Source organism: Eretmochelys imbricata, chromosome 24 (assembly GCF_965152235.1).
Source record: "Eretmochelys imbricata isolate rEreImb1 chromosome 24, rEreImb1.hap1, whole genome shotgun sequence".
In the NCBI taxonomy this organism is placed as follows: Eukaryota; Metazoa; Chordata; order Testudines; family Cheloniidae; genus Eretmochelys; species Eretmochelys imbricata.
The window spans coordinates 5,595,274-5,620,231 of record NC_135595.1 but is presented as its reverse complement, the minus strand read 5'-3'; the positions used below and the strand labels follow the sequence as shown (position 1 = coordinate 5,620,231).

At 44.6% G+C, this 24,958-nt stretch overlaps 1 protein-coding gene across 2 annotated transcripts in view; it reads left to right on the top strand.

The window, feature by feature from the left end:
• Positions 1–5,016: 5,016 nt before the first annotated feature.
• The window catches only part of SMG5 (SMG5 nonsense mediated mRNA decay factor), a 44,311-nt gene continuing 24,369 nt past the window's right edge, over positions 5,017–24,958 (top strand). The window contains exons 1-9 of one of the 2 annotated variants that reach the window (XM_077840894.1): positions 5,017–5,150; positions 11,783–11,881; positions 13,115–13,238; positions 15,134–15,290; positions 17,160–17,249; positions 18,369–18,458; positions 20,885–20,963; positions 21,888–22,013; positions 23,409–23,477. In XM_077840894.1, the coding sequence (XP_077697020.1) occupies positions 5,074–5,150; positions 11,783–11,881; positions 13,115–13,238; positions 15,134–15,290; positions 17,160–17,249; positions 18,369–18,458; positions 20,885–20,963; positions 21,888–22,013; positions 23,409–23,477 (911 nt within the window). In that variant the 5' untranslated portion in view covers positions 5,017–5,073. Of the gene's footprint in view, positions 5,151–11,782; positions 11,882–13,114; positions 13,239–15,133; positions 15,291–17,159; positions 17,250–18,368; positions 18,459–20,884; positions 20,964–21,887; positions 22,014–23,408; positions 23,478–24,958 lie in introns of those variants that run through there. The other variant, XM_077840895.1, reaches the window with a different exon arrangement.

Below are 24,958 nucleotides of genomic sequence, written 5' to 3'. Positions count from 1 at the left end.
AACACAAGAGTCCTGGGTCCCAGTCACCCTCCTGTCCATGCTGTAACCACCAAATCACATTTCCTCCAAAGTTAAAAGAAAGCCCAAGAGTCCTGACTCCCACTAGGTCAAGCTGCTTCCAGCTGAAGTTGGTGGAATTGCTCTGGAAGTATACCAGTGTCACTGAGCTCAGTTAAACACTATTCTATTTGTTATTAAAATGATTAAATCCAGGGGATGAAACAGCTGCTGAAAAAAACCACAGGATCGGTTTCTATGGAGCTCTAGGAAAGGGTTAAATAATAGATATACCCTGAGCAAAATCCCACATCCAAACACTCCTATAAACTCTGGGCATGCCTCGATCTAGAACAGAACTGACAGCTTGTCTACACTTGAAAGTGAATTCAGATTAAGGTTGGGTGTGAATGTAAGGCCAAATAGCTAGTCCAGAATAACTCCATGTGTGCACAAACCCTTCATGGCTACTCCTAGAGAGATAATGGGATGAATTTTAAAAAACACCCAAACCAAACACTTCACGGATTTTGGATCAGAACTTTGTGCCTCGCCTCCGCTCGACTGAACATAAATGTTGGATCCAAATCATCTCTGAAATTGGGATCTGGATTACAGTGCTCGGGCTGGCCCCTTGTTGGCTGAACCAAAAGACCCCTGAATGTTGGGAATAGAGATGCAAATTTTGGGGTTCAGGACCTCGGATGGCAATGAAAAGAGCAGGGCTTGATTTTCAGGAGGGGTGAGTTCTGGCAGAGCCCATCCCATTTGCCGGGGCTCTTCGCCTTTGAAAATCAAGCTGGTCAATCCTTGCAGGGACCTGCCAGTTTACCTGGAGGGATATTTATTACACAGGTGGTGAGCAAAATTGCGTAGTGCGTCGTTGAGATGCGCACACCTTGCAAAACTCTCCAGAGGAAGCGGCGTGAACACTGATCGACAAGAACTGGGAGGCACCTATCAACTGTAGGCATACACGACATATGGCAGGCCAACAATTACAATACCACTGAGTCATAAGGGGAAGACCAGAAGGGACCACCAGATCTTCTAGTCTGACCTGTATCTCACAGGCCACCACCACCACCCAACAACCGAAATGAATTGAAGTATGACAGCCCTCAGGAGACGAGACTATGATGTTCCACAGGTGGAGACTAGGAAGGACTGAGATGTATGAATGCCCAAGGCCCCTGCAATGTTAATCACTCTTAAAAAAAAGGCGGCACATATGGGGAATATTGGCAATCCCTCCTGGATTGGCTGAGATCTGTCAACTAGGATAGTTAATTTATTCATCCCCACACTGCACTCCCCACCAGCAGACTCACTGCACCCATGAGGGATCCCGGGGAGGAGGAGGAGGCAGATTCCTAGCTGGTGTCTGTCAGTTTCTCTCCACTAAAACCATCTGGCCCTGTTGATTTTAAAGAGATGTAGGAGTGTGCCCATGTGGGGCTTAATATAGGGTGGGGGATTAAAAGCAACTTGTGAGGCCCTCATTAAGTGGTTGCCAAAGTGTTAGTGGTGGAGGGGAGAGGGATTGGGATCAAAGAAGTTACAAATAAAGTATTGACGTGTATCCCGCACACCCAATAATAATCCCTAGCTCTTACATAACACATTTCATCCAGAAGTCTTGAAACACTTTACAAAAGAGGGCAGTAGCACTGTCCCCACTTTGCAGATGGGGAAACCGAGGCACAGAGTGGTGACATGAGTTGCCCAAGGTCACACTACATCCCAGTGGCAGAGCCAGGTCTCCAGAGTCTGTCTGTCAGTCTGTCCCTCTCTCTCTCTCTCTCACACACACACACACACACACACACACACACACACACACGCAGGCAACCTACAAAACTCCGTCCTGCACCCACCTTCCAAACAACCCCTCCACTCGACCAGACTGCAAGAGAAAATTAATAAAGTAAAGCAGAGATCTGTTTCCCTGCTGGGCTGCTTACTTGGAAAGTGGAGCAGTTTTGCGGGTGGCTGTCCCGGGTTGTGAATGTTTCTGAAGCTTCTTCCCTTTGCCTGGATCTCAAACCTGTTTAACCAGCAAAGGTGTGGCTGGAATTAAAGGGGCAGAGGCAGCTTTGCTTCACTGGACCTACTGAATCAGCCGGCAGAAAAGGCTGTTCCCAGAGGTTGTGTGCGTGTGTTGTGTTGTGTTGTGTGTGGTGTGCTCATGTATTGTGTGTGCATGTTTGTGTGGTCCATACATGTGTTGCGCATGCATGTTTGTGTGATTTGCATATGTGCCTTATTATTACTATTATTAACATGCTTTTGTATACTTGTGTTGTGAAAGCATGGACTTGTGACGTATAGATGTGTTATGTTATGCATTCAGGTTGGTGTGTTGTGTTTTCCTGTTCATGTGTATGTAATTGCATTGTTTGAACTTTACACATGTGTCTTTGAGGTGTGTGCGTGTGCTCACACTTGCATTGCGTGTGTACTTATTTATTTGGTTCATTTGCAGTGTGCACGTCTGCCGCGTATGCTGGGTGGTGTGTGTGTGTATATATGTAAGTATGGTGTGTGTATATAAATGTGGAGCACGTGTATATGTTGTGTATGTAATAAGTAGGAAGGGGCATGTGTGGGTGTGTCTGTGTGTATACGAGCACAGTGTATGTTGTGTGTGTCCCCGTGTGGGTTGAAAGCATAATATCTGACTATGATGTCTACGTGTGTTAGTGCTGGAGTGTGTGGATCTGTCTGTATGCACATATGAGTGTGGTGTAATATAAACTCCGTGTGTGTGTAGGCAGATGTGAGTGACGTCAGCATAAGTGCTGACCCCAGCATCAAAATCTTAGATCAATATTTAGTTTGCAGTATGTACAAACCCCTGGATTGGACAATGGTTTGGGTGATTAAACTGCATGGGGTAAGGAAACCAGGAAGCTGCCCTCCATATTTGTGTTTATTTGGGATAACTCACAAGGACCCTGGAGGCGGAAAGAAGCAGTTAGAGCATCTCCACAGCCACTTCTCCAAGCAAACGCTCCAAGATTCGTTTTCATGTTGAGCAATTTAGTGCAAGGAAACGAGGGAACAGAGCTAACATGGCTCCTGATTATATTAGCCACCTTCCCCACAAAAAACAACCCACAGTCAGATTATGTTTAGGATCTAATTACAGAAATTGTAATTAAATACCCCAGAAAAGAAAGAGAATTTTGAATTAAGGAAGAGACACTCATCTTCCCTCACTCCATCGCATCACAGCACTGCCCAATGGGTGGAGATCTGGACTTTACTCAGAACACGCTGCTCCTGTTGATTCAAACTATTAACATAATCTCAACATACGTTTGAATTCTGCTCCCTTAGGTCCCACATCCAAGCACTGATCTACCCTGAACCTACTGTCTTTAGAAGGGTTACGTGACTTACAATACGGGGTGGATTTCCTAAGGATTAATTATATTATGTATTACAGTTGCACTTGGGACCTCCACTGAAATCAAGACCTTGTTGTGCTAAGAGCTGGGGGTGCAGGCTCTGGGGTGGGGCCAGGGATGAGGGGTTTGGGGTGAAGAAGGGGATCTGGGTTTGTGGGGGCTCCAGGCTGGGGTAGGGGGTTGGGTCTCCAGGTTGCGGCTCCCAGTCAGCGGCGCAGTGGGGGGTGCTAAGGCAGGCCCCAGATGTGGCCAGCAATAGGTCCGGCTCCTAGGCAGAGGTACACAGGCAGCCCTGCACACTGCTCTCACCCACAGGCATCGCCCCCCCCATCTCCCATTGGCCGGTTCCAGTGTGGAGCCGGTGCTCAGGGCAGAGGCAGCCTGCGGAGCCTCGTGGCCTCTCCCGCCTAGGAGCCAGACCTGTTGGCCACTTCCAGGGTGCAGCGCGGTGTCAGAACAGGTAGGGACTAGCCTGCCTTAGCTGGGCAGCACCATCGACTGGACTTTTAACGGCCTGATCAGCAGTGCTGACCAGAGCCACCAGGGTCCCTTTTCGACCAGGTGTTCTGGTCGAAAACTGAACACCTGGTCACCCTACCCAACTCTGAAGGCAGTGCAGAAGTAAGGTTGGCAATACCATGATCACCCTACAATAACCTTGCAACTCCCCTGCGACCCCCTTTTGGGTCAGGACCCCCAGTCTGAGAAACACTGGTCGTCCCACCCCATGAAATCTGTATAGTATTGGGTAAAAGTACACAAAAGACCAGATTTCACAGGGGGAGCTCAGATGTCATGGTCCGTGACACATTTTCCACAGCTGTGAATTTGGTGGGGCTCTATTCATAAGCAACCTGTTAGACTCCAACCCTTTATTAAATATCGATTAATCACTTCTTAACCCTTTACACACGAATTAAAAAGCATACCCTCAGTGTGAAAGTGGGGCCAATTAAAACAGAACCAAGGTCTCCTGGCTCCCAGTCCAGTGCCTGATCCCCTAAAATTTTCAGCTTGACTGACTTGCACCGATGTCAATTCCTAGGTCCTGGCTTCCCCGGGCCAGATTTGGCCTTCAGTTTCACCAGTGTAAATCAGGAGGGACTCCATTACTGTTACCGGATTTAAACTGGTTTAAGTGACAGGAGAATCAGGCCCTGCTCTGTCTGCGTCTGTTGAGGCCCCTGCCGTCTCAGAGGGTGGGGGTAAGCCTTGGTTTGTCCCCATCCCCACTGCAGCCTGGCCTCGCCCCTTCCCCCTTTTGTCTGCCGAAGTCATGTGTTGTCAATAAAGTTTATTTTGAATGGCAGTTGAAGCTAGGAGGCGGCCATATTGCCAGCACTAAGTCCTGGCAGCGGTGAGCGACAGCTCTGGCGGTGGGGGCGTTAGCCGCGAAATCTCGCGCGGTGAAGCCGGAGCGGACGCCATGTTGCCCGCCAGAGGCATGGGCGGGCAGTCCCGCTCTCGAGAGACCACGGGAGAGGCGGGCGAAGTCTCGCGTGACTTCGAGCGGGGGCGGGGAGAGGGCCGCGGCTGAGCGATGGCGGCCGCGCGGGGCCGGTGGTTGCGGCGGCCGCGCTGCGGGGCGGAGGAGGCGGCCGGGAGCGGGCGCTGCTGAGGAGGGAGGGAGCCGGCCGCGCCGGGCCTCCCCCTGCCGGGCGCCATGAGCCAGGGCAGCGGGACCCCCGGCGAGAGCGGCGAGCCCGAGGCCAAGGTGCTGCACACCAAGCGGCTGTACCGGTGAGGCGGGGCCGGGGGCAGAACCGGCGGGAGGGCGGGGGCGATGGAGGGGAGCTGAGAGGCTGGGGAGAGACCTGGGGCAGGGGCGGGGGGTGTGGGAAGGGGGGGCAGGGGATGGGGAGAGGAGAGTGGGGGAGAACTGGGGATGGGGGGAGAGGGAGATGGGGGACGGGGAGTGTGAAATATGAGGAGAGGAGGGGCTGAGGGAGAACTGGGGATGGGGAGAGGGGGTGGGGGAGAACTGGGGATGGGGAGAGGGGGTGGGGGAGAACTGGGGATGGGGAGAGGGGGTGGGGGAGAACTGGGGGATGTGGGGATGGGGAGAGGGGGTGGGGGAGAACTGGGGGATGGGGAGAGGGGGTGGGGGAGAACTGGGGGTGGGGGAGGTAGGGGAGAACTGGGGGTGGGGGGCAGCTGGACACAGGATAGGAGGTGGGGGGGTTGGGTCAGAGAGACCTGTGCATGGGGAGGCAGAGGGGCTGTCCTCTTCTCTTCTCATCTCATTCCTGCCCTGATTGTGCCATTGCTTATATAGGATGGGGAGGGGTGTGCTGAAGAGCTGGGCACTAAGCCCCTGTTAATCCCCACCTCATCCTTCTCCAAAGCAGTTGTATTGTTAGTCTCCAGTTTCTGGGGATCCAGAGGGGCTGGCAGGCTTGGAGGGTGCTGGGCATTCATAGTCCTTCTTGGTCACACTTAAGGGACCCTGTCACTCTAGGCGTTTGTACAGCACCCCGATCTGAGTGGAGGTCTCTGGGTGCTACTGCAATACAAGTCAAGGTAGTACAGCAGGGATGGCATTTTTCTTATAACCTGGAGCAAAGGACTGCTGTAGGCTTCAGGTGTCAGTGAACATTATATCTAGGGAGTGGGGGTATGTCTACACTATGGGGACTATATTGTCATAGCTACAATGCTCTAGCTCTGCTGGCTTAACCCCATAGTGTAGATGCAGCCTATGCTGACAGAAGGTGTTTTTCCATCGCTGTAGGAACACCACCTCCGCAAGCGACGATAGGAAGTATTCTTCTGTTAACCTAGCTGTGTCTCCGCTGCGGGTTAGGTTGACATAGCTGTGACTCAGGCTATGGCTACGCTACACAGTTTTTAGCGACACGGCTGTACTGCTACAGCTATGCTGCTAAAAGTCATGCAGTGTAGCTGCTGTTTCTCAGCAGGAGAGAGCTCTCCTGTCGACAAAAAACTACCACCCCTCATGAACGGCAGTGGCTTTGTCGGCAGGAGAGTGCTTCTGCCAACAAAGTGCTGTTCGCACTGGCGCTTTTCGTTGGTAAGTGTTGTTTGGGGTGTGGTTGTTTTTGTTTTTAACATCCCTCAATGACAAAAGTTTTGCCGACCAAGTCCCAGTGTAGACATACCCTCAGGCGTGTGGATTTTTCACACACCTGAGGACCATAGCTACATCGACCTAAATTTTAAGTGTAGTCCAGGCATGAGAATAAGGACTCCTGGGTTCTACTTGCTGCATACCCATGACCAAGTCACTGTCCCTCTCTGCTTCAGTTTTCCCATCTGAGTAATTTTTCTTCCTTCTCCTGTAAAATTGAGATAACCACGCCTACCTTTGTAAAGCATGTTGAGATCCTTGTACAAAAGTCCAAAGTTTTGACTGGTAGGTTATTAAAAGCATTTCCCTAACTGTGTCTGTGATGGATCTTTATACAATTGCATGTTTTTTTACATTCAAGTTAAATGACGTGTTTTTCATTACACAGAGTGTAGCGAAAAGCAGTGGTTTTAGTTGCCCATGCTGTAGGATGCTCTGTCATGCAGGAGATGCCTACAGCGCCAAAATGTATTAGGGTCTTGGTATTAGCAGTCAGACTGTAAAATACTCCATTCCATACTAACATATTCTGGTGTTCAAGGCAATAGGAAGTAAGTTTTATATTTAAACTTCCAGGGTAGAATTTCACTAGACATCTAAGTGCTTGCTGTATTTTTATAGCTGAGATAACTATGTGCTTAGCCTTTAAAAAGGTCTGCTTATTACAAGAGAGGCCAAATTATGTTAGCCAGAAGCTAACCCTGTAGCTTGATTTTGTTAAAGAATTTACATTTAGTAAGTCTACTAACATGGCTTGCACACTAAACAGCCTAGTGTCACATCTTGTTCCTCTGTTCAAATGTAGGATTGTGTAAAATGTACAGGTAACTTGCTTTGCAGGAAGATGTACTGTACTCATCATATTCCATGTGCTAGCTGAGGACACGGGCTACGATGTGAGTTTCTAGAAACTTTTGATCCCCGTGTTGATGTGTTTCTTTGATTCATCTCTTCTTGTACGTTCCAGTACAGACTTTAAACTATGCATGAATGGGCTCACCCTTGTGGCTGTAATTGTTGTCTAAGTATTATGCCTAGTGTCACATAGAGAATTTGTGACAGAGCTGGGAATTGAACTCAAGTCTCTTAAGTCCCAGGCTAGTTCTTCAACAACAAAACCATCCTTCCTTCAGTGCAGAGACTCCTGTGTGAGATTGAGGAATATGCTGTAGGCAGAGGTGGGCAAGCTTTCCCATTTGGCTCTTCCAGTATGTATAATTCCTGAGCTAGTCCAGTCCTGGGTCTCTCCTAAAAATCTGTCCATTGGGTTAAATTATGTGTTTGTTAACAGTATGTGGTTTAATTTGAGACCACCAAACTTGTTTCACTTGAATCCCAAGTCAGAATTGCCTCCAAGTAACCACTAGCCATTCAGCTCTGGGTTAACCTTGTGTAGTCTACAATTTTAGATTGTACTGCATTATATTATTTTGTACTGATACAAGCTGGAATAAGACAATGGCTGCAGTTCCCTTTGTGGACACATCTCATTCCCACAAGGCTACCCCGATCAGTAATGTTTTAAATAAATAAGATGTGCCATCCTGCCCAATTCCAAAATGTTAATGGCAAGGAAAGAAAATGTTAGCTCAGTTTCTCCTCTAGACAAAGAGGACTCATCATTGGATTGTTTCCATGTAGCTTGGCATGAGATGCCCTGTTTGGTTCTTTTTACAGACTGGCATCTGATCTGCTTCCTCTGTGATTCTGATCTGCTGGCTGAAAGCAGGGATTAAACCCAGCAGGTGTTAAAATATGTAGTGAGGCATGACATCAGTTTGTTAACTCCAAAACATAACTCAGCCCCTGGTGTCAGTCAGATTAGGACATGAGCAGACTGAGTTATGTTCTGATCAGTGTGTTGTGTATATCTTGTAGAAAACAAATCTTGCTCTCTTTTTTGGCTTTTAGGTTGCAGATACAATGTTAGTTTGTTTGTCCATAGAAACATAGAAAACAACTGGAAGGACCAGTGTCCACTAGTGCCCATCCACTGCAATTTCAGGAAGTTGATCATGTGGGATACACCCTAATGGATGCTTCCCAGCCCTGTGCTCTAGAGGAAGGCAAAAATACCCAGAAGTTCCCAACTAAGTACTCCCTGGAGCAAAACCTTTCCTGACTTCAAATTTGGCAAGTCGGTTCAACTCTGGTGCATGTGAGCAAGATTCATTACTTAACCATTTGATCCCATTTTTACCCAGCAATACTGTTGATATCCAAATAACAATCTGTTTGGTTTTCTTGACTCTCAGTAAGGGCAATACTGCCAGGTGCTCTGGCAAATTGTCTCCTCAGTCTGTTTAGTCTAAGTTCATGTGTACATGCAGTGTCCATGTGTGTTGATGTTGTTGCTTAGTTAAGTAGATCCTTACACAAGACTTTGTGATCCCCTTTCAGGTACATATGCAAGAATACAATTCTGTCCTGGCCTATGAGCTCCATTGAGCTGTCAGCAATGAAATAATCAGAGTTGTGTGTCCATGTGAGAGATCCATAAAGCAGTTTGAGTTTAATAAATGGCAGGACAAATGGGTCAGTGTTTGATCATCAAATACAGTTAATTTACACTTCTTTTAAAAGAAGACACGTGCTTGCATCACACTGCATCACAAGTTAACATCCCATTTTCAGGGTCTGTTCAGCTGCTTATAAACAGGTGTTCACTGCTACTCCGTTTCTGACCCTTGTAGTCTGAGTGACATCATTTTCACTTTTGAGAAGTGTCGTCGTGACTGAGCGAGGCTGGACTGGAGGCAGTACAATTTTTTCGTATTTGACTAGTACGCCACGAAAAGATGTGGCTTTTTAAACAATAGCTTTGACAGAAGTAAAGAGTACATATTTTGGCCCATTCTTGGAAGGAAAGGAGTCTTTCAAAGGCTTCCGTCTTCACTATGGGTGGGGGGAAATGAATCAGAAGTTCTGAGTTCTTCTGGAAATACTAGTGAATGAAACAGAGAAGTGAGCTCTGTTTGATCAAATTAATCTTTGATCCTCCTGTAGTGCTTTGGTAGCAAAGTCTATAGTGAGGTGTAAATGGTAGGACAAAAACTGTAGGATGACAGTTACACAATATTTTCATAGTTATTAAGTTTTATCCATCTAGCTTACTACCTGTGGTCAAAGCAGGGGACCTAGAACTAAAACTCATGGCTTCTGTTTCTGACTCTGCCACTGACTTGTTTGATGTTTGGTGAATTGCGTAGCTTCTGTGCCTCTCTTTCCCCACCGGCAAATGTGTATGTTGCCTGTCTACCTCACAGGGCTATTCTGAGATTGGATTGGAGTTTGTAAAGCGCTTTGAGGTCCTTGGGTGGAAGGTGGTGGAGTATTCATAATATACTCTTTAGTATGTGATTCTCAGCCATGAAGAAATACAAGACAAGATAGACTATTAAGAAGAAAGTGTTACGTTAAGGGAACTATTTTTTTTGTACGTTAGCTATGTTTTCATCTCCCAATCCATTACTTTACAAACAATGATCCTGTTTAGGGACAGAATCATTTCAGTCTCTGTTTCCCTCCCTCCCCCTTTCTTTTGGGGTGTCATGTGAGGTGGAGATTTTTGTCTTTCTGGAATCCTGAAATTTTTTTTGCGAGATTACTTTTCAGCCTGTGCATTTGTAAAGGAGACTTGATTTGCTAGGAAGGAGCAGCATGTGAAACTATCCGTTGCCTTGTACTGACTTTTGTAGTTTTCAAGGAAACAGTTGTTAGATTCTAATGGGTAGGCTGAAATTACCTTTGCATGTTCTTGCTTGCAGATGCCTATGTGCAAGTCCCTTACACAAACTGTCTGGTGTCCATCTGTGCATATTTCTGAAGAGAAGGTCAGGGAAGTTTCAGTGGGGTGATTTGCTTTATGCTAGTGATGGGGATTTTTTGTGGGGGAGGTTGGTGGCAGCAGAAGTGGCTAATGTTCTGCTTTGTGTAGCCCATATTTGGTCTGTCTTATCCCTTATTTACAGTACAGTTTCTCTATCTTCAACTTCTTGTTCGAAGAAAAATCGCTCAGTTCAGCAATGGAAATGTTAAAGTGTGTTCAGAGTGGATGAGCAAAGACAAGTAAAGAGGAATCTGGGTGGGAAAGAGTAAGTTCCTATATGGTTGACAGCCTGCAGATTGTTGGCAGGATGGAGGAAAGGGGAGTTGGGAGCTGTATTTTAAAGAGAGGATGTGAGGAATGAGTGAAATGCAGAGAGGTGGGTAGGCTGTTTACCATAGCTGATCCAGTGGCCGCCAAGTTATAGGGTTGACAGAAGCAGAGGTTAAAAAGAAGGCCGTAAATAATGGAGTGAATTTGACTTGGTCATTGCTACATTTTGTTTTCTTGAACTCCTTTATTAGGCATCAGTCAATGTGCTTTCTGCCTGTACTAGTGTTTGCTGTGGATACTTAGAAGATTCTCGGTTTTGATTATGGTGCAGTTGGATGGAATCAGTTTGGCCAGTCAGCTTAGTTCATATCTTCGAATTGTCACATACTTTGTATCTTACACACATTTGCATTCTTCTCCAGGAGACCCAGGAGTTTCAAGCAGTGACTCATGAATGCAGTTTTTGGACTGATGGTACACTTGATGTTGCCTGCTCAATGTTGCAGCTGGCTTTGGAGAAAACATTTTGTTTTTAATTCAGGTGTTTTAAACTGTTCTGCCAGAAGCATAATGATACTTGGCTCTTATGGAGCACATTTCTTCCAAGGATCTCAAAGTTCTTTGCACTTATTAATTAATGAATCACTACAACAATGATGGGGAAGGTGACACACAATGAAGGTGAAGAAGTGACTTGTCCAAGGTCATGCAGCAAGTCAACAAAAGAACAGGAACAGGAAATACAGGACTGTTGATCCTTAGCCCCCTCCTGTAATCACTGAAAACCAATCCATTTTGACTTTTTTTTTTTTAACTGCAGAGGTTAAAAGTTCACACTAATGTATCAATAGAAGTCTGTCTCATTTAAGTCTGCCAGTGCAAAAATACTTTATATTTGACTCATCAGGTAGTGGTACCCAGTAGCTAAGCAGATGAATTCTAGCATATACTTTATTGGTTACATCAAACCTTTTTTTTTTCCGTAATTTGTTAAGGATAATAGAACTGTTCAAAAATAGTAGATCAGTTGGTGTGATGTGGGATGGTACAGTTCGTTAATGATCATGTTAAATAGGCCAGGCTTCTTCGCTGGCTGAAGCTATCATGGGTAGATCCTGGATCTCATAGAAGGCCCTCACATGTGAATTGTTATCCTGAAGCTCTTCTTTCTGTATTGTCTGGCAGAGCGGTGGTGGAGGCAGTTCATAGACTGGATCTCATTCTCGGTAACAAGGCAGCTTATCAAGAAGTGTTCAAGCCAGAGAACATCAGCTTGAGGAACAAGTAAGTTGGGCAGATGCTGTATTTTAATTTTTGGTAGGAGAGATCTAATGTGCTAAGTTACACATGGCTTTGTTTCAGCAGTTTCACAGGGAACTGAGTTTGTAGTGCACCTGTCAAGCAAAGTACCCCTAGCTCTTTGCGTGTTCTTTTTGTACAGCGCCTAACGCAACGTTGTCCTGGTTCATGACTGGGGCTCCGGCAAAACAGATAAGTCTTTTCCACTGTGGTTAATGATGATCTGTTTTTATAATTTTATAATTGTAATACCTATAAAATACCTGTGTATTGAAGGAATTTCATACATATATAGTGAAGCCTGTCTTCATTTTCCAGGAAAAAATAAAAAATAAGTAAAATAAACTTCTTGCCTAGTAGAGAGGATTCTTTATCATGGTTGAAAAAATTTTTACTGGAAACCATACAGGGATAATTAAAAGCGATTGCTTATTGGGGGTGGTGCTTAGTGCAGGTTTCATTCTATATAAATGCTACTCTGACAGCATTTTTAGTTCCCTTGCTGTGGAAATTTATTATGTGGCTTGCTTTAGTGTTTACTTCTCTGTAAAAGTGTCTAGCAGGTTAGACGCTGATAAATAGCTGGTAAGAGTGCTAGGCTAATTGTACGTGTTCATTCACTCCCTCATTCGCATAATTATTATATCTGATTTTAGCCTGTAAGCTTCTTGTGCAGCTCTGAACACATCACTGCTGAAAAATAAAGTATATTTATGTCCCTCTTCCACTCTCAAAAGACTTGCAAGGCAGGAGAGTCTGCCACAACATGCAGGGCTTGTGGGGTGGCTGGAGGGAGAGAGCTTGGGAAATTCTTGACTCTCTGGTCTTGATGTGGTGTGTGTATGTTGGAGGTGGGGGGTGGGCTGCCCCATGAATTGGCAGGCCACAAGCAGTCTTATTACTTGTGCAGAAGAGTGGCTCCCTGCTTACAGATGAGGAGTGATACGTACAGCTCCCTCAAGAGACTGACAACCCCGCTCCATGCTTCAGCCAGACTGGTCTTGAGCAGAGTGGGTGACTGGTCACTGCTCTCCCTTGGGGCTGGGCATGTTGCTGTCAATCTGGATTGTGAGTGACCCAGAGTGCATGACCACTAGGTGGCCACGCTTCCCCTTTAATGACATTCAGGCTTTCCTTTGTCCCTAACGCATGTAGTTTTGGTTATGTAAGTGGCTACTGCAGCTAATGGAATGGTAAACTTTCTGCTCTGTGTCTCAGGTTGCGAGAGTTGTGTGTGAAGCTGATGTTCTTGCACCCGGTGGATTATGGGAGAAAAGCAGAGGAACTGCTGTGGAGAAAGGTTTACTATGAAGTTATCCAGCACATTAAAACGAATAAAAAGGCAGGTATCTGTGCCTCTGAGCCAGAAATTCTTGTGCTGTGTGACATGTAAATGGCTTAATTTATTTGGAAACAGCGTCCGAGCACAAGACTGGGAGCCAGAAGCTCCTGAATCCTAATCTTAGCTCTTTCATAGACTTCCTTTCTGACCGTGGGCAAATCATTCTGGCCTTGGCGGTGCAGGTGCAGAGAGCCTCTCCGAATTAGGTTGCTTTCCATTTTCCCATCTCCAAAATAGGAATAATATCTCCATGTGAAGCTGCTGTTGGAATCAATTCATGTGAAGATCCAGAAAAGTGCTAATTAGTTTCATGCTAGAGAGAATCTAGAAAGTCAAATTACTTTTATTATATAGTGCTACACACATTATCCTGGTGATCTTATCAGACAACTGTCAAATGAACTTTATTCTAATTGGAATACCATACTGGTCTTATCTAAATTTGGTTCTGCTTTACAGTGAACTGAGGTCTCCTGGTGCCTTCCATCTGAGGATCTCAAAAGTTCTTTACAAATACTGTGTCAATGAATATGGCCATAGGACCTCCAAGGTGGAGGGAAGTATTGCAAACAAGTGCTCAGATATCACAGTTCAGATCACAAGGGGTATGCTTATCTTTATTTTTTTTAAAAAGGTCAGGAAAGCGAGGTATAGAGGTGTTGTGACTTGCCCAGGTTATTGCAGCGAGTCTGTGGCAGTGCTGGGAATAAAATCCAGATTTCCTGACTCTCAGCTCTGTGTGTTGGCTTCAAGATTATCTTTGCCATCTAGTGAAACTCCATTGGTAGTGCCATAGAATGAAAGTCCTGGTTTGTTTCAGTGCCTCACTATGTACAGATAGCAATTAAAGTGAGTGAAAATATCCTGAAAAAATGAATTCACTTTGAGGTAGGAGTGTGTGGGTGTGTGTGTGTGTAAATATGTGTGCGTTATCCTATTAGACGCACAAGTCCTTCAGTCCTGCTGTCCCACAATAGTAAATCAGATGAACTGAGGAGGGAAGAAAGATTGACGCTGCTGATTTTTAGGTGGGATGCTTGTGACAGTGTGTCTGCACTACCAAAAAAAAAAAAAGTGTTTGTAACTCAGATTAAAATAGCAGTGAAGACGTGGCAACTCTGCTTTTAGTTTGGTTTAGCTGCTTGAGTGCAACTCCATGGGCTTCAACTCAGGCTGCTAACCTGAGTTACAAACTGATTTGCTGTCTTCACTGCTATTTTAACCCAAGTTAAGAGCACACCTTTTCTTGCAGTATGGACCTGCTCTTAGAGGTAGAATCATCTTGGCCTGTTGAGTGTGGCTGATCAGGGAAGGTTTGATTTACTACTGCTGGAAACAAGGTTATTTTGCATTACCAGAAACCTATCTTTGGTAGTTGTTAAATACACCTGAGAGTGTTGGTGCCTAAATGAAGAATGATAATGTAATCAGTGCAGTCGGGTAATTCATAAAGGTTAGAGATCTGAAACCTCTCTTAGAAATAGTCTGTTTCCCCCCAGCCAACAAATGATTTTTCTTGTGAGCATTTGGTTTACTCTCTTTCCAAGCTAATGGATCTTTCACCATTTCCCTTGGGAGAATAAAATGGAAATAGGAAACGTTTCCTGATTCTCAGCTTGTGTTTTAATTTCTTAATAGTCTATTATTCCTAGTTATATCTCTGTACAGTATCTAAGTAATTTCTCCTTTCTTGATGTTTACACCTGTCAAATACTAGATATCAACAATACTGGTTAGGTTATTGAGCAGGAAGGTGGAGTGAATTGAGGGAGGATGGCAAAAGATGAGTTACCAGCTACCTCTGTTTAACCAAGTGCAACTCATGTTGTCTGCCGGATTCTTACTGGACTGCATTAACAGGCTCTCACCTGGCTGCCTATTTCTGTTTTCTACAGCACATTCACAGCCGCAGCACCCTGGAGTGTGCATACCGGACTCACCTAATCGCTGGCATAGGGTTTTACCAACACCTTCTTCTCTACATTCAGTCTCACTATCAACTGGAGCTGCAGTGCTGTATTGACTGGACTCACGTAACAGACCCACTGATAGGTCAGTGCCTGATGTGTATTTGCTCTTGGCTGATGCAAGAGTCATAAGCAGATGGCTTCCCCTTGCAAATACTTGTTTCAGTTTCAAAATGCAGAGGATTATCCTTTTCTCATTAGCTTGTTACCTGTTCAAAACACAGGCCGCTCAGCTTTTATTTTCAAGTTAAAACTTTTGGTAATGAAACAAGAGGGGTGGAAAATATTCTTTATTGCAGTCAAACTTCTCTTAGAAAATCCTCTAGCAAGTGTTAATGTTCAGTATGGCAGATTTTACAGCCCAATTTTGAAAAAGCACTTACCTCTGGTTATAAAGAGTGAGCAAAATTGTGTTGCACTCTTGTTATCTTCCCTCTGTGTTACATTTGTGTGCTTTATCCCGCATGTGTGTACTAAAACCCTTGATGCTGCAATTGAATCTAGGCAAACCTCTGCACTTCTCTGACTTCAGGGGTCTATCCATGTGGTTCCAATTGCAGAAATGGAGCTGAAACTTAAGCTGATTTTTTTTGTATAATTGTTGTTGTTGTTATCATCATCATTATTATTATTTATATGAGAAAGGAGAATAATGAAACATTGAAAAGGACTTAAGTGGAGAAAAGAGAGAATTTGGAGTTTGAGATATCCATCTGTATCTAGCAATGGACTATTTAACTTGTTTGTGTTCAGTTCTTAGCTGGTGGAAGATGATTGTATTGCAGTTGGCTTTGAAACTTCAGTTTAAAAGGCAGATGTCCTTAGCAACTGTTGCTATAAGAAACATTTTCATGGAACTGCAGGGCTAATAAATCCTATTTTAAATTGTGGCTGGATTTGTAATCGTTGATAGGTGACTGCATTTGCACAAGTCCTGTCCTCTAAGTTGCTGCAGACACTTGCAATTAAAATACAATGAAAATTAAACACTGCAGCATCATTAAAAATGGTGGATGGGGAAGAGTCGTGCTGAAGGGCAGACAACTAAAAATGGGGGAAGTGGGAGGAGGCTAATGGCAAGGTGGCATAAATGGGGATGACAGAGGTACATGGCAAAACATTTTATAGGTTCACTATCAGCTATAGGCACAACTTTGAAGTCAGCGTATTGGTAAAATGTCACGTATGCAATGCCTGTAATAATCAGAACATATTCCTCACTGGTCACTGGCTGGTGAGAAGGTGCTGATGGAAGATTGTTTCAAAAACATCTGTCCTGGTGGGACATGTCCCACCAGTGACAAACACCTCCAGGAGTTAAGATGACTTATGCTTGATTGTTGTAGTTAGCTTTAGATCAGCTGATTGGACCCCTCTTTTGTTGCTCCTGCCACTTCCCAATGACTGAGTTCTTTTCTGGAGGCTTTTCTCCCTGTAAGACTGCTGATGGCTGTAGCTACAGGAATATGTTTTGTTCTTTATCCCTTTCACCCATTTTATTTCTCTTCCTCCCCTGTTGTCTGTCATCTCATCTTCTCGCCTCCTTTTTCTCCCTGTTATTTTAACAGTCTCGCCAAGCTTATCCAGTGCTGAATGCACACCACATTTCTAGTGGCTTGGTGGTGAAAGGTCTGGCCCTGGCTTCAGGACAAATGAGTGAGGTAGCACTGTTAGTGATCGCTGTGGAACAGTGCATTATACAGCCCTCAGAAGAAGTGAGGTGGCTTTAGAAAAAAAGGATATGTTGTCTGCATGAGTCTTATACAGCCTGAAACAAACCTGCGTTGATCTGTAATACAACACAGACAAAGGCCCGCACTCCGGTCTCAGTGTGTGATCTCTTATGCGTATGCACTTAACCGTCATGTATCTCATGAAGAAATATAGGCTGCTGCTGTCTCTTTCCAGCGGTCTTCACCCACGGGCGTGTTGTGATTTGGTATTTCTCATGTAGGCTGCAAGAAACCTGTGTCTGCATCGGGGAAAGAAATGGAGTGGGCACAGATGGCGTGTCACAGATGTCTGGTTTATCTGGGAGATTTAGGTAAGAGCAGTGTTTTCTTGCACGGGGACCTTTAAAATATAAAAGCTGTTGTATGCATAGCACGGATACCATGATCATTAGTCACCAGTGATAATTCCTTGCAGACACTGGTTTGTCTTAGGCCTGTTGTACATTTAGAATTTAGATTGACACAGTTGCATTGCTCTGCAGCAGGGGGAGGGGGAGAATCCACAATTCCGAGTGCCATATCTGTGCTGACCTAACCCCGCTGGATGGAAAATTCTTCCATCAGCCTAGCTACTGTTGCTCGGGGGGTGGTTTTCTATAGTGATGGAAAAGACCATTCTATCACTGTAGGCTGCTCCTGCAATAGAGGATTGTTTGGTAGAGCTACGGCACCGTCGACAGTATAGACAAGCCCTTACACACATTTGTCACTAACAGATTTGAAGTGAAACCCCCTCAGCTAACAGATCTGTTACAGAATGTGGGGGTCCTGTCTGAGTGCCGCAGACATGGAGTATGCTGTTTACTTAGACATTTAACAAGTGTTCTGGGTCTGAATCCGTTTCTGTATAAGAACATAGGGTCTGACTTTCATTTGCACTGCTCTGGCACTGTAAAGAAGTCCTTAAAGTGGGCATAACTTACCAAATACACGCTAAGACCCTCTGAGCGAGCCTGAGTGGTGCAAGGAGGCCTGAGTGTAAATGAGAATTTGGCCCAACCTGTAGAATTCTAAACTGAATCCAGTGCAGGACGATAATGACAAAGCTGTGGCCTTTCAGTAGTTAGTACGAAACATGTACATGGGTTGGTCCATTCGGTAGAGGACTTGTCTGTACCTCACAGTTACGATCACAAGAAGTGAGTGTGTGACATGATTTAACTTCTTGCTTGAGTATCTATGCGTGTGTGTGAAGGAATGAAAATGCATGTGAATGTGCACGAATAACTTAGAGAGACAGGGTGGGTGAGGTAATATCTTTTATTGGACCAACTTCTCTTGGCAAGAGAGACAAGCTTTTGAGCAACACAGAGCTCTTCTTCAGGTCTGGGAAAGGTACTCCAAGCGTCACAGCTGAACACAATATTGTTCCCTTTATGCACTGGGCAATACCAGGGCTCAGCCTGTGCATGATGTGTCTGTCTTTTCAGCTCGCTATCAGAATGAGTTGGCAGGTGTGGACACTGAACTGTTGGCTGAGAGGTTTTACTATCAAGCCCTTTCTGTTGCACCACAAATTGGTAAGTGAATTGCCATGAATTTTGGGGCCTTCCAGAACAATATCGTGGCTCACATAATCTAAACCTCTTGTGAAAATGACTGGAAGAAAACACTATTGTAGCAATTGCTCTGCTTTTTTTACCCTTACGTTTCTTACTTTTGAGAGATCTGTTTTATTATCCAGTTACAATAATTCCCCTTTGAGACTCTCTCTTGCTGGCAAACCAAGGAGAGGAGAGCATCTCTGCTTTAACTCCCAGGATGACTGATTTATCCGGTAACTTCATCCTTATTCTCTAGCTGCATCATGCCTAAAAGTTCAAATTTACACACAAGTGGTGATGTCATACTTGTCTGGCTCACCCAAGATCCAGCTGCGTGTTGCTGCTTTTGCAGAGCATTATTGCTAATACAACTTTCCCCACTGATATAACCCCACATGCTCTTTTTTTGACTTACAAGCAGTTACTTTGTGCAAATATAACACAGTGGGAAACTGGGAGTTGGACTCCTGGGTTCTATTCCAGGTGTGCCACTGTGACCTCTTGGGCAAGTCACTTAACACTCTGTGCCTCAGTTTTCACATCTGTAAAATGGGGAAATTTTGCTACATTACAAGGTTAGTGCATGTAAAGCACTCTGATCTTCTCAGTCAAAAGATACAATAGAAGTACTGGAACTTATTTAATAGCTGTCTTGTCTAATGTCTTTTAAATAGTCAGTGGCAATTAAAATTTAGTTTTAATTTCTGTCATGCTCGCTAAGCATATGCACAAATTAGAAATGCATTGATACGGAACAAAATTGACACAGGGCCAATTAATGATTCAAACCTTCCTGAACACACAGACTGCCTGAGCTGCCCTGAAGAAGCTTGGCTGAATAGAGTGGTCTTGCAGAATGCCCTGAAAGGCTTACCAAGTCTGACAGCCTGAATTTGAGAATCAAAGTTGAGGGCTTCTGACTGAGTACGCCTTCTAGCAGTATACAGATATTGAAATGTAGGGTGTCTTAATTAAACGCCCCAGATGATCTCAATTGTGGGCTTTGGATGTGAGCAGAGGTAGCTAAGAACCTGAACTATATAGATACTTAGAGTCAAATTAACCACTTGAGCTGCACTCAGAAACAAACAATACAGGTCATGGAGTACATGTGTAATGAGCCCCCTCAGAGAGGTATTGTTAAGTGGACAGCTGCATTCAGTAGAAGCTAAAGCTTCTGAGTGGTCCTTAGAGGCAGTTTTTGCAATGAGTACAGTTACAAAAACATAGTGCAAAGCTTTTTGCTTGTTGAGTTGTTGCTATGGCTGACCCCTAAGTATGAATAATTGGTGTTTATTGATTAAATTTATATAGCATGGTAAATTTACATGGAACTTTTACAAATGTAGATAAGATGTTCTAGCAATCCTTAGCTGACTGGCTAAGCAGCAGTTCTGCAGAAAAGGACCTGGGGATTACAGTGGACGAGAAGCTGGATAGGAGTCAGCAGTGTGCCCTTGTTGCCAAGAAGGCCAGCACCACATTGGGCTGTATTACTAGGAGCATTGCCAGCAGATCGAGGGAAGTGATTATTCCCCTCTATTTGGCACTGGTGAAGCCACACTTGGAGCATTGCGTCCAGTTTTGGTCTCCCCACTTCAGAAGGGGTGTAGACAAATTGGAGACAGTCCAGCGGAGGACAACAAAAATGGTTAGGGGGCTGGGGCACATGACTTACTAGGAGAGGCTGAGGGAACTGGGGTTATTTAGTCTGCCGAAGAGAAGAGTGAGGGGGGATTTGATAGCAGCCTTCAACCACCTGAAGGGTGGTTCCAAAGAGGATGGAGCTAGGTTGTTCTCAGTGGTGGCAGATGACAGAACAAGAAGCAGTGGTCTCAAGTTGCAGTGGGGGAGGTCTAGGTTGGATATTAGAAACACTATTTCACTAGGAGGGTGGTGAAGCACTGGAATGGGTTCCCTAGGGAGGTGGTGGAATCTCCATCCTTAGAGGTTTTTAAGGCCCAGTTTGACAAGGCCTTGGCTGGGATGATTTAGTTGGTGTTGGCCCTGCTCTGAGCATGGGATTGGACTAGATGACCTCCTGAGGTCTCTTCCAACCCTACTATTCTATTAATCCAAATCAGGCAGACAGCACAGTAGTTTAGCAGAGAAGGGGACAGGTGAATTATTGATGACTATGAGGGCTTGCTTGAAGGAGAAAGGAGAGCAAGCAGAGGCGGGACAGGAAGATGTGAGGGTAGCATGAAGCAGAGTGGGAAAAGGTGAAGCGAGCAAGTAGTCAGAGCCTCTTCAACATGGCTTTTAAATATCCTTTGTACCTGCTGGCTCTGTACACTTTCTATCATGAACGGAAATGTAGTGAGATGTAAAGGATCTTCTTGCATGAGGATTGTTCAAAATAACACAGGCTTAGTTCATTCTCCTTTTAATTTTCATGACAGGGATGCCCTTTAACCAGCTGGGGACACTGGCAGGGAGTAAATATTACAACGTGGAAGCTACCTACTGCTATTTACGCTGGTGAGTGTCTGTTACATAACATACTGAGGCTGGAGGGAGCTGATGCATCCTCATTGCTCTCCCAGTCATTGAGCCAGATTTTCTCCTTTTTCTTCATGTGTTGCTCCATTTCCTTGCACATCTGCTATTAGTGGGAATGCTGGTGGAGAGAGGTGGTGAAGGCTGCCTCCCTGACAAGACTGTACTGGATCACAGGGCCACCATGCCACCGAATAAATAAATAAAACACAAAGGGCCAGATTTTGAATGATATTTAGGCACTTAAAGATGAAGACAGGTATTTTCAAAAGCACCTAGGTGCTTATAAAGGGGCAGGCAAGTCCCTGCAGTCTAGTGTGGTGCTGCCCATGTGACCCACTTTTAATTTCCCCATGGCAAGGAGAGACCAACACACCAACCAAACAGCATATCCCCTTTTAATAAGGATTCAGGACCTGAGTGATTACAATAAACAGTTCCTAAGGTTCTCACCTCAGGATCGTGGTTCAGCTCCCAGATTTAAAATCCACAGAACAAAGCTGCTGGCTAGGCCAGTTTCCTAGAGCCTGAGAGAAAACCACCACTACCCTGCTGCAGTCTGCATGGCTTCTATTCCCCTCTGTCTTACTCCGCTTCCTGTTCCTGTTTAAATATCTCTGTCCTAGTGTGGGGCAGGTCTCCTTGATTATACCCCAGGCTGTCCCTTACAGAGGGAGTGCACTCCTTCACAGTGCCTAATGCCTACTGAAATCCTTATAAATAAATCTATCCCTTCAGCACTTTGAAGAGTCTCACTCGGGACCTATCTTCATATTTAGGTGCCAAAATACCTTTTAAAAATTGAGCCTAAGATTCGTGGCACAGCCCAATCAAAGCCACGAAAAGTAACTGGTGAGAATCCCTGCAGAAAAGTAACTTTTTGTTTGTAAAATGTTGGTATCTTAGTATCCAGTCTGAAGTGTCCTTTGAAGGTGCGTATGGTAACCTGAAGCGGCTGTATGACAAGGCAGCCAAAATGTATCACCAGCTGAAGAAATGTGAAACCAGGAAACTGTCGCCAAGCAAAAAACGGTAAGAACACAAGAGAAGAGGGTGGTATTGGGACAAGACTTGGAAGGTGATCATCAGTGGCTTCCTTTAGAAACAGGACACTGGGTATGATTCCTGGGGACTTTAATAGGGTCTGGCACAAATCCAGCTCAAATCAGTCGCCAGTCACAGTTGTTGCTGTTTAATAAACTTTTTTTGGATGATCTCAGTCTAGATCCCACTATTGGTCCCTTTAGTGGTGATCTCTGGGAAAGAGGCCAAGGATTGACTAGGTGCAAAGGTTGAATTCTCTTCTCAACCCTAGAGCTGGTTGCTGCAGATCAGGGTTGAGGCATACTGGTGGAGTGGAATATGTATGAAGCTTGCGCTGCTACAGCCTATGTACATCCAGCCTGTGGACTTCAGTCTCCCGGGCTGCCATTGAGTCACAAGGACTAGATTTCACTTTACGAAATAAAAAACAATATGGGAACTCTGGCATCAGGTAGGTACTGAGAGCCCTTTGAATCTAACTCAGCAACCTACCATAACCCACTGTCCTTCACTAAGACCTTGTGTCAGCAATGTAGCTGTTTACTTTGTTTTAAATACATCTTTGCTAGTTGTGTTTACTGCTGCCTTTGCAGGAAGTCCATATAGTCATCACCCATCTAGTAGACCAATATTCATGGTGCATTTAATAGGAAGTCAATAGTGTGAGTAACTTGTTTCCATTTATCTGGCCTTGATTTTTAATGCATTAGAATTTTCCGCTAATGGTCTGGTTCTATTCTTAGTGCTTTTCTCAAGTATTATCCAGACTAGTTTCTTCCTTCATGTCCACCACCTGCTTCCAGATATTCTAGTGCCTGAGCCAAATAAATATCATCCAGTAGATATGTAGTTTGTTCCACTATGCATCTCCAGAACTGGACAGACGATTGGTTGGTTGTGTGACGTGGTTCTTGTACTGAGAGAACAAATTTTGTAAATATGTGGATGAAAACTGGAGAAATGAATATTCTTCAACCAGCACCGCTGATTCACAAGAGTACTGACATCCTTTGCCTTTACAACTTAAGCTCTTGCTCTGTTTAGTATTGAACAGCCTCAGAATTCTTAATTCCCTTTAATGCTCTCCCACCCCACCACCATTTTTGCTGTCCAAACTCCTGTGTATATTTCTTGTTTCCAAAGTTTAAACATGATCATAAGTTCTGAAATGGATGGACTATCAATGCCCCTTTCTCAAAGCAGGACTCTCTGATGGCAAAACGTAGCTTGCCACACATCTGTGCCTCTAAAGTGAAGGTGGGAGACCATGAATAAACTAATTTACTAGCAATCCAGATTTACATACACGAATAAGAAGATTGCTGTCATCTTGCAGCCAAGTGATGGGATACTCACTTAACTGTGTTTCTCTTTAATCTTTAGGTGCAAAGATATTAAAAGGTTACTGGTGAGCTTTATGTACCTCCAGAGCCTTTTGCAGCCAAAAAGCAGGTAAGGTTACCCTACAACTTCTATCCTCTGTAGGTGACTTGCAGCTGCAAACATTAGAAATGGAAGAGACTTTGCTTTGTACCCTTGCCACAAATGCAAAACCACATATCTTAGTGATGCCTCTACTGAGTCTTTCAGTCAAGAATCCCAAATGTCAGTAAAGTCTTAACACTTCTGTGAGGGAGGAGAGTATTATCATCACCACAGAGAAACTTCATACACAGGGATTAAATCATTTAGTCGTGGTCACTCAGTAAATCAGTGGCTGAGCTAATGTAGAACTCGGAAGTTCTGACTTTCCAATCCCCCGGTGTCATAGTTGTGTTATGATGCCCCTCTCACTGTGTTCAAACGCTTTGCCCAGTCTTAAAATCTGTGCTTCTAACAAGCATTGGCAGAATGACATTGGTGCAAAGGGTCACAATCTGCACACATGCAGAACAGTAGAGCAGTTCATTATAAACACCTGTAATCTAACCTCCTTGTTCAGGGGAAAGATGCTATTCTTTCTGTAACCTGTTTCTGTTGGAATAAGTGGAAAGCTTTGTACAGTTGCATGGCTTTTCCTGGATTTTCTGTCTCTGCCAAGAGATTTCAGGTAGCTCTAGGTTAACCCTTTAAATACTGTTTGTTACAGATTGATTTCTGTTAGGGGGCAGTGCACACTCTGATTCTCTTGCCCATTTTAATGAATTGATTTATGCTGGTTGACCCTGGATTTACACTTCACTGTTACTCTATGTAACGCACATTCAGTGGGTGGTGTATGTGTCTCGGGGTGGAAGAGGAAATAGAGCTCCTCCAATTGCCCGTGTCTGCTATCCTGCTGAAGAGGATTTGCTGGACTTTTTGCAGACAGTTTCTCTCTAAAAGCTGGGAACATCTTGTAATCCACTGTACTGATTCCCATAATGCTGCCTCTGAAGCAGCAAAGAGCTGCAAATGACTCTGGGGTGTGTGTGAGGTTGCAGATGAGAACAGGTGTGGGAGGTCACAGAAGGAAAAAGGTCGAGACTCTCGATTTAGGCTGTTGCAGTGTAATGTTTTAACTACACAGTAGAAATAACTGATTCTGAAATGTTCACTCTTCTTAATAATGAAGGGTACTGTATATATTGATGTGTATTGCCATATAGTGCCTCCTGACACAGGCATACCCCTGTGGGAAGAAAGTCACCCAGTGATGATTTATATTTATCCATCTCATGCAGAATTTTTGTGGCTGTTTCTAAAGTGCTTTGAGATCCTTAGATTAGGAGTGTAAAGGATCATATCAGCATCAGATTGAGCTCCAGACTTGTAGAAACCTGTTAACTTTCCATAGCTGATTGGGTCAGTATATTAAAGTAACCAATGAAGAATTAGCTGATCATCGACTAGAATCATAGACTATCCGGGTTGGAAGGGACCACAGGAGGTCATCTAGTCCAACCCCCTGCTCAAAGCAGGGCCAATCCCCAATTTTTTCCCCAGATCCCTAA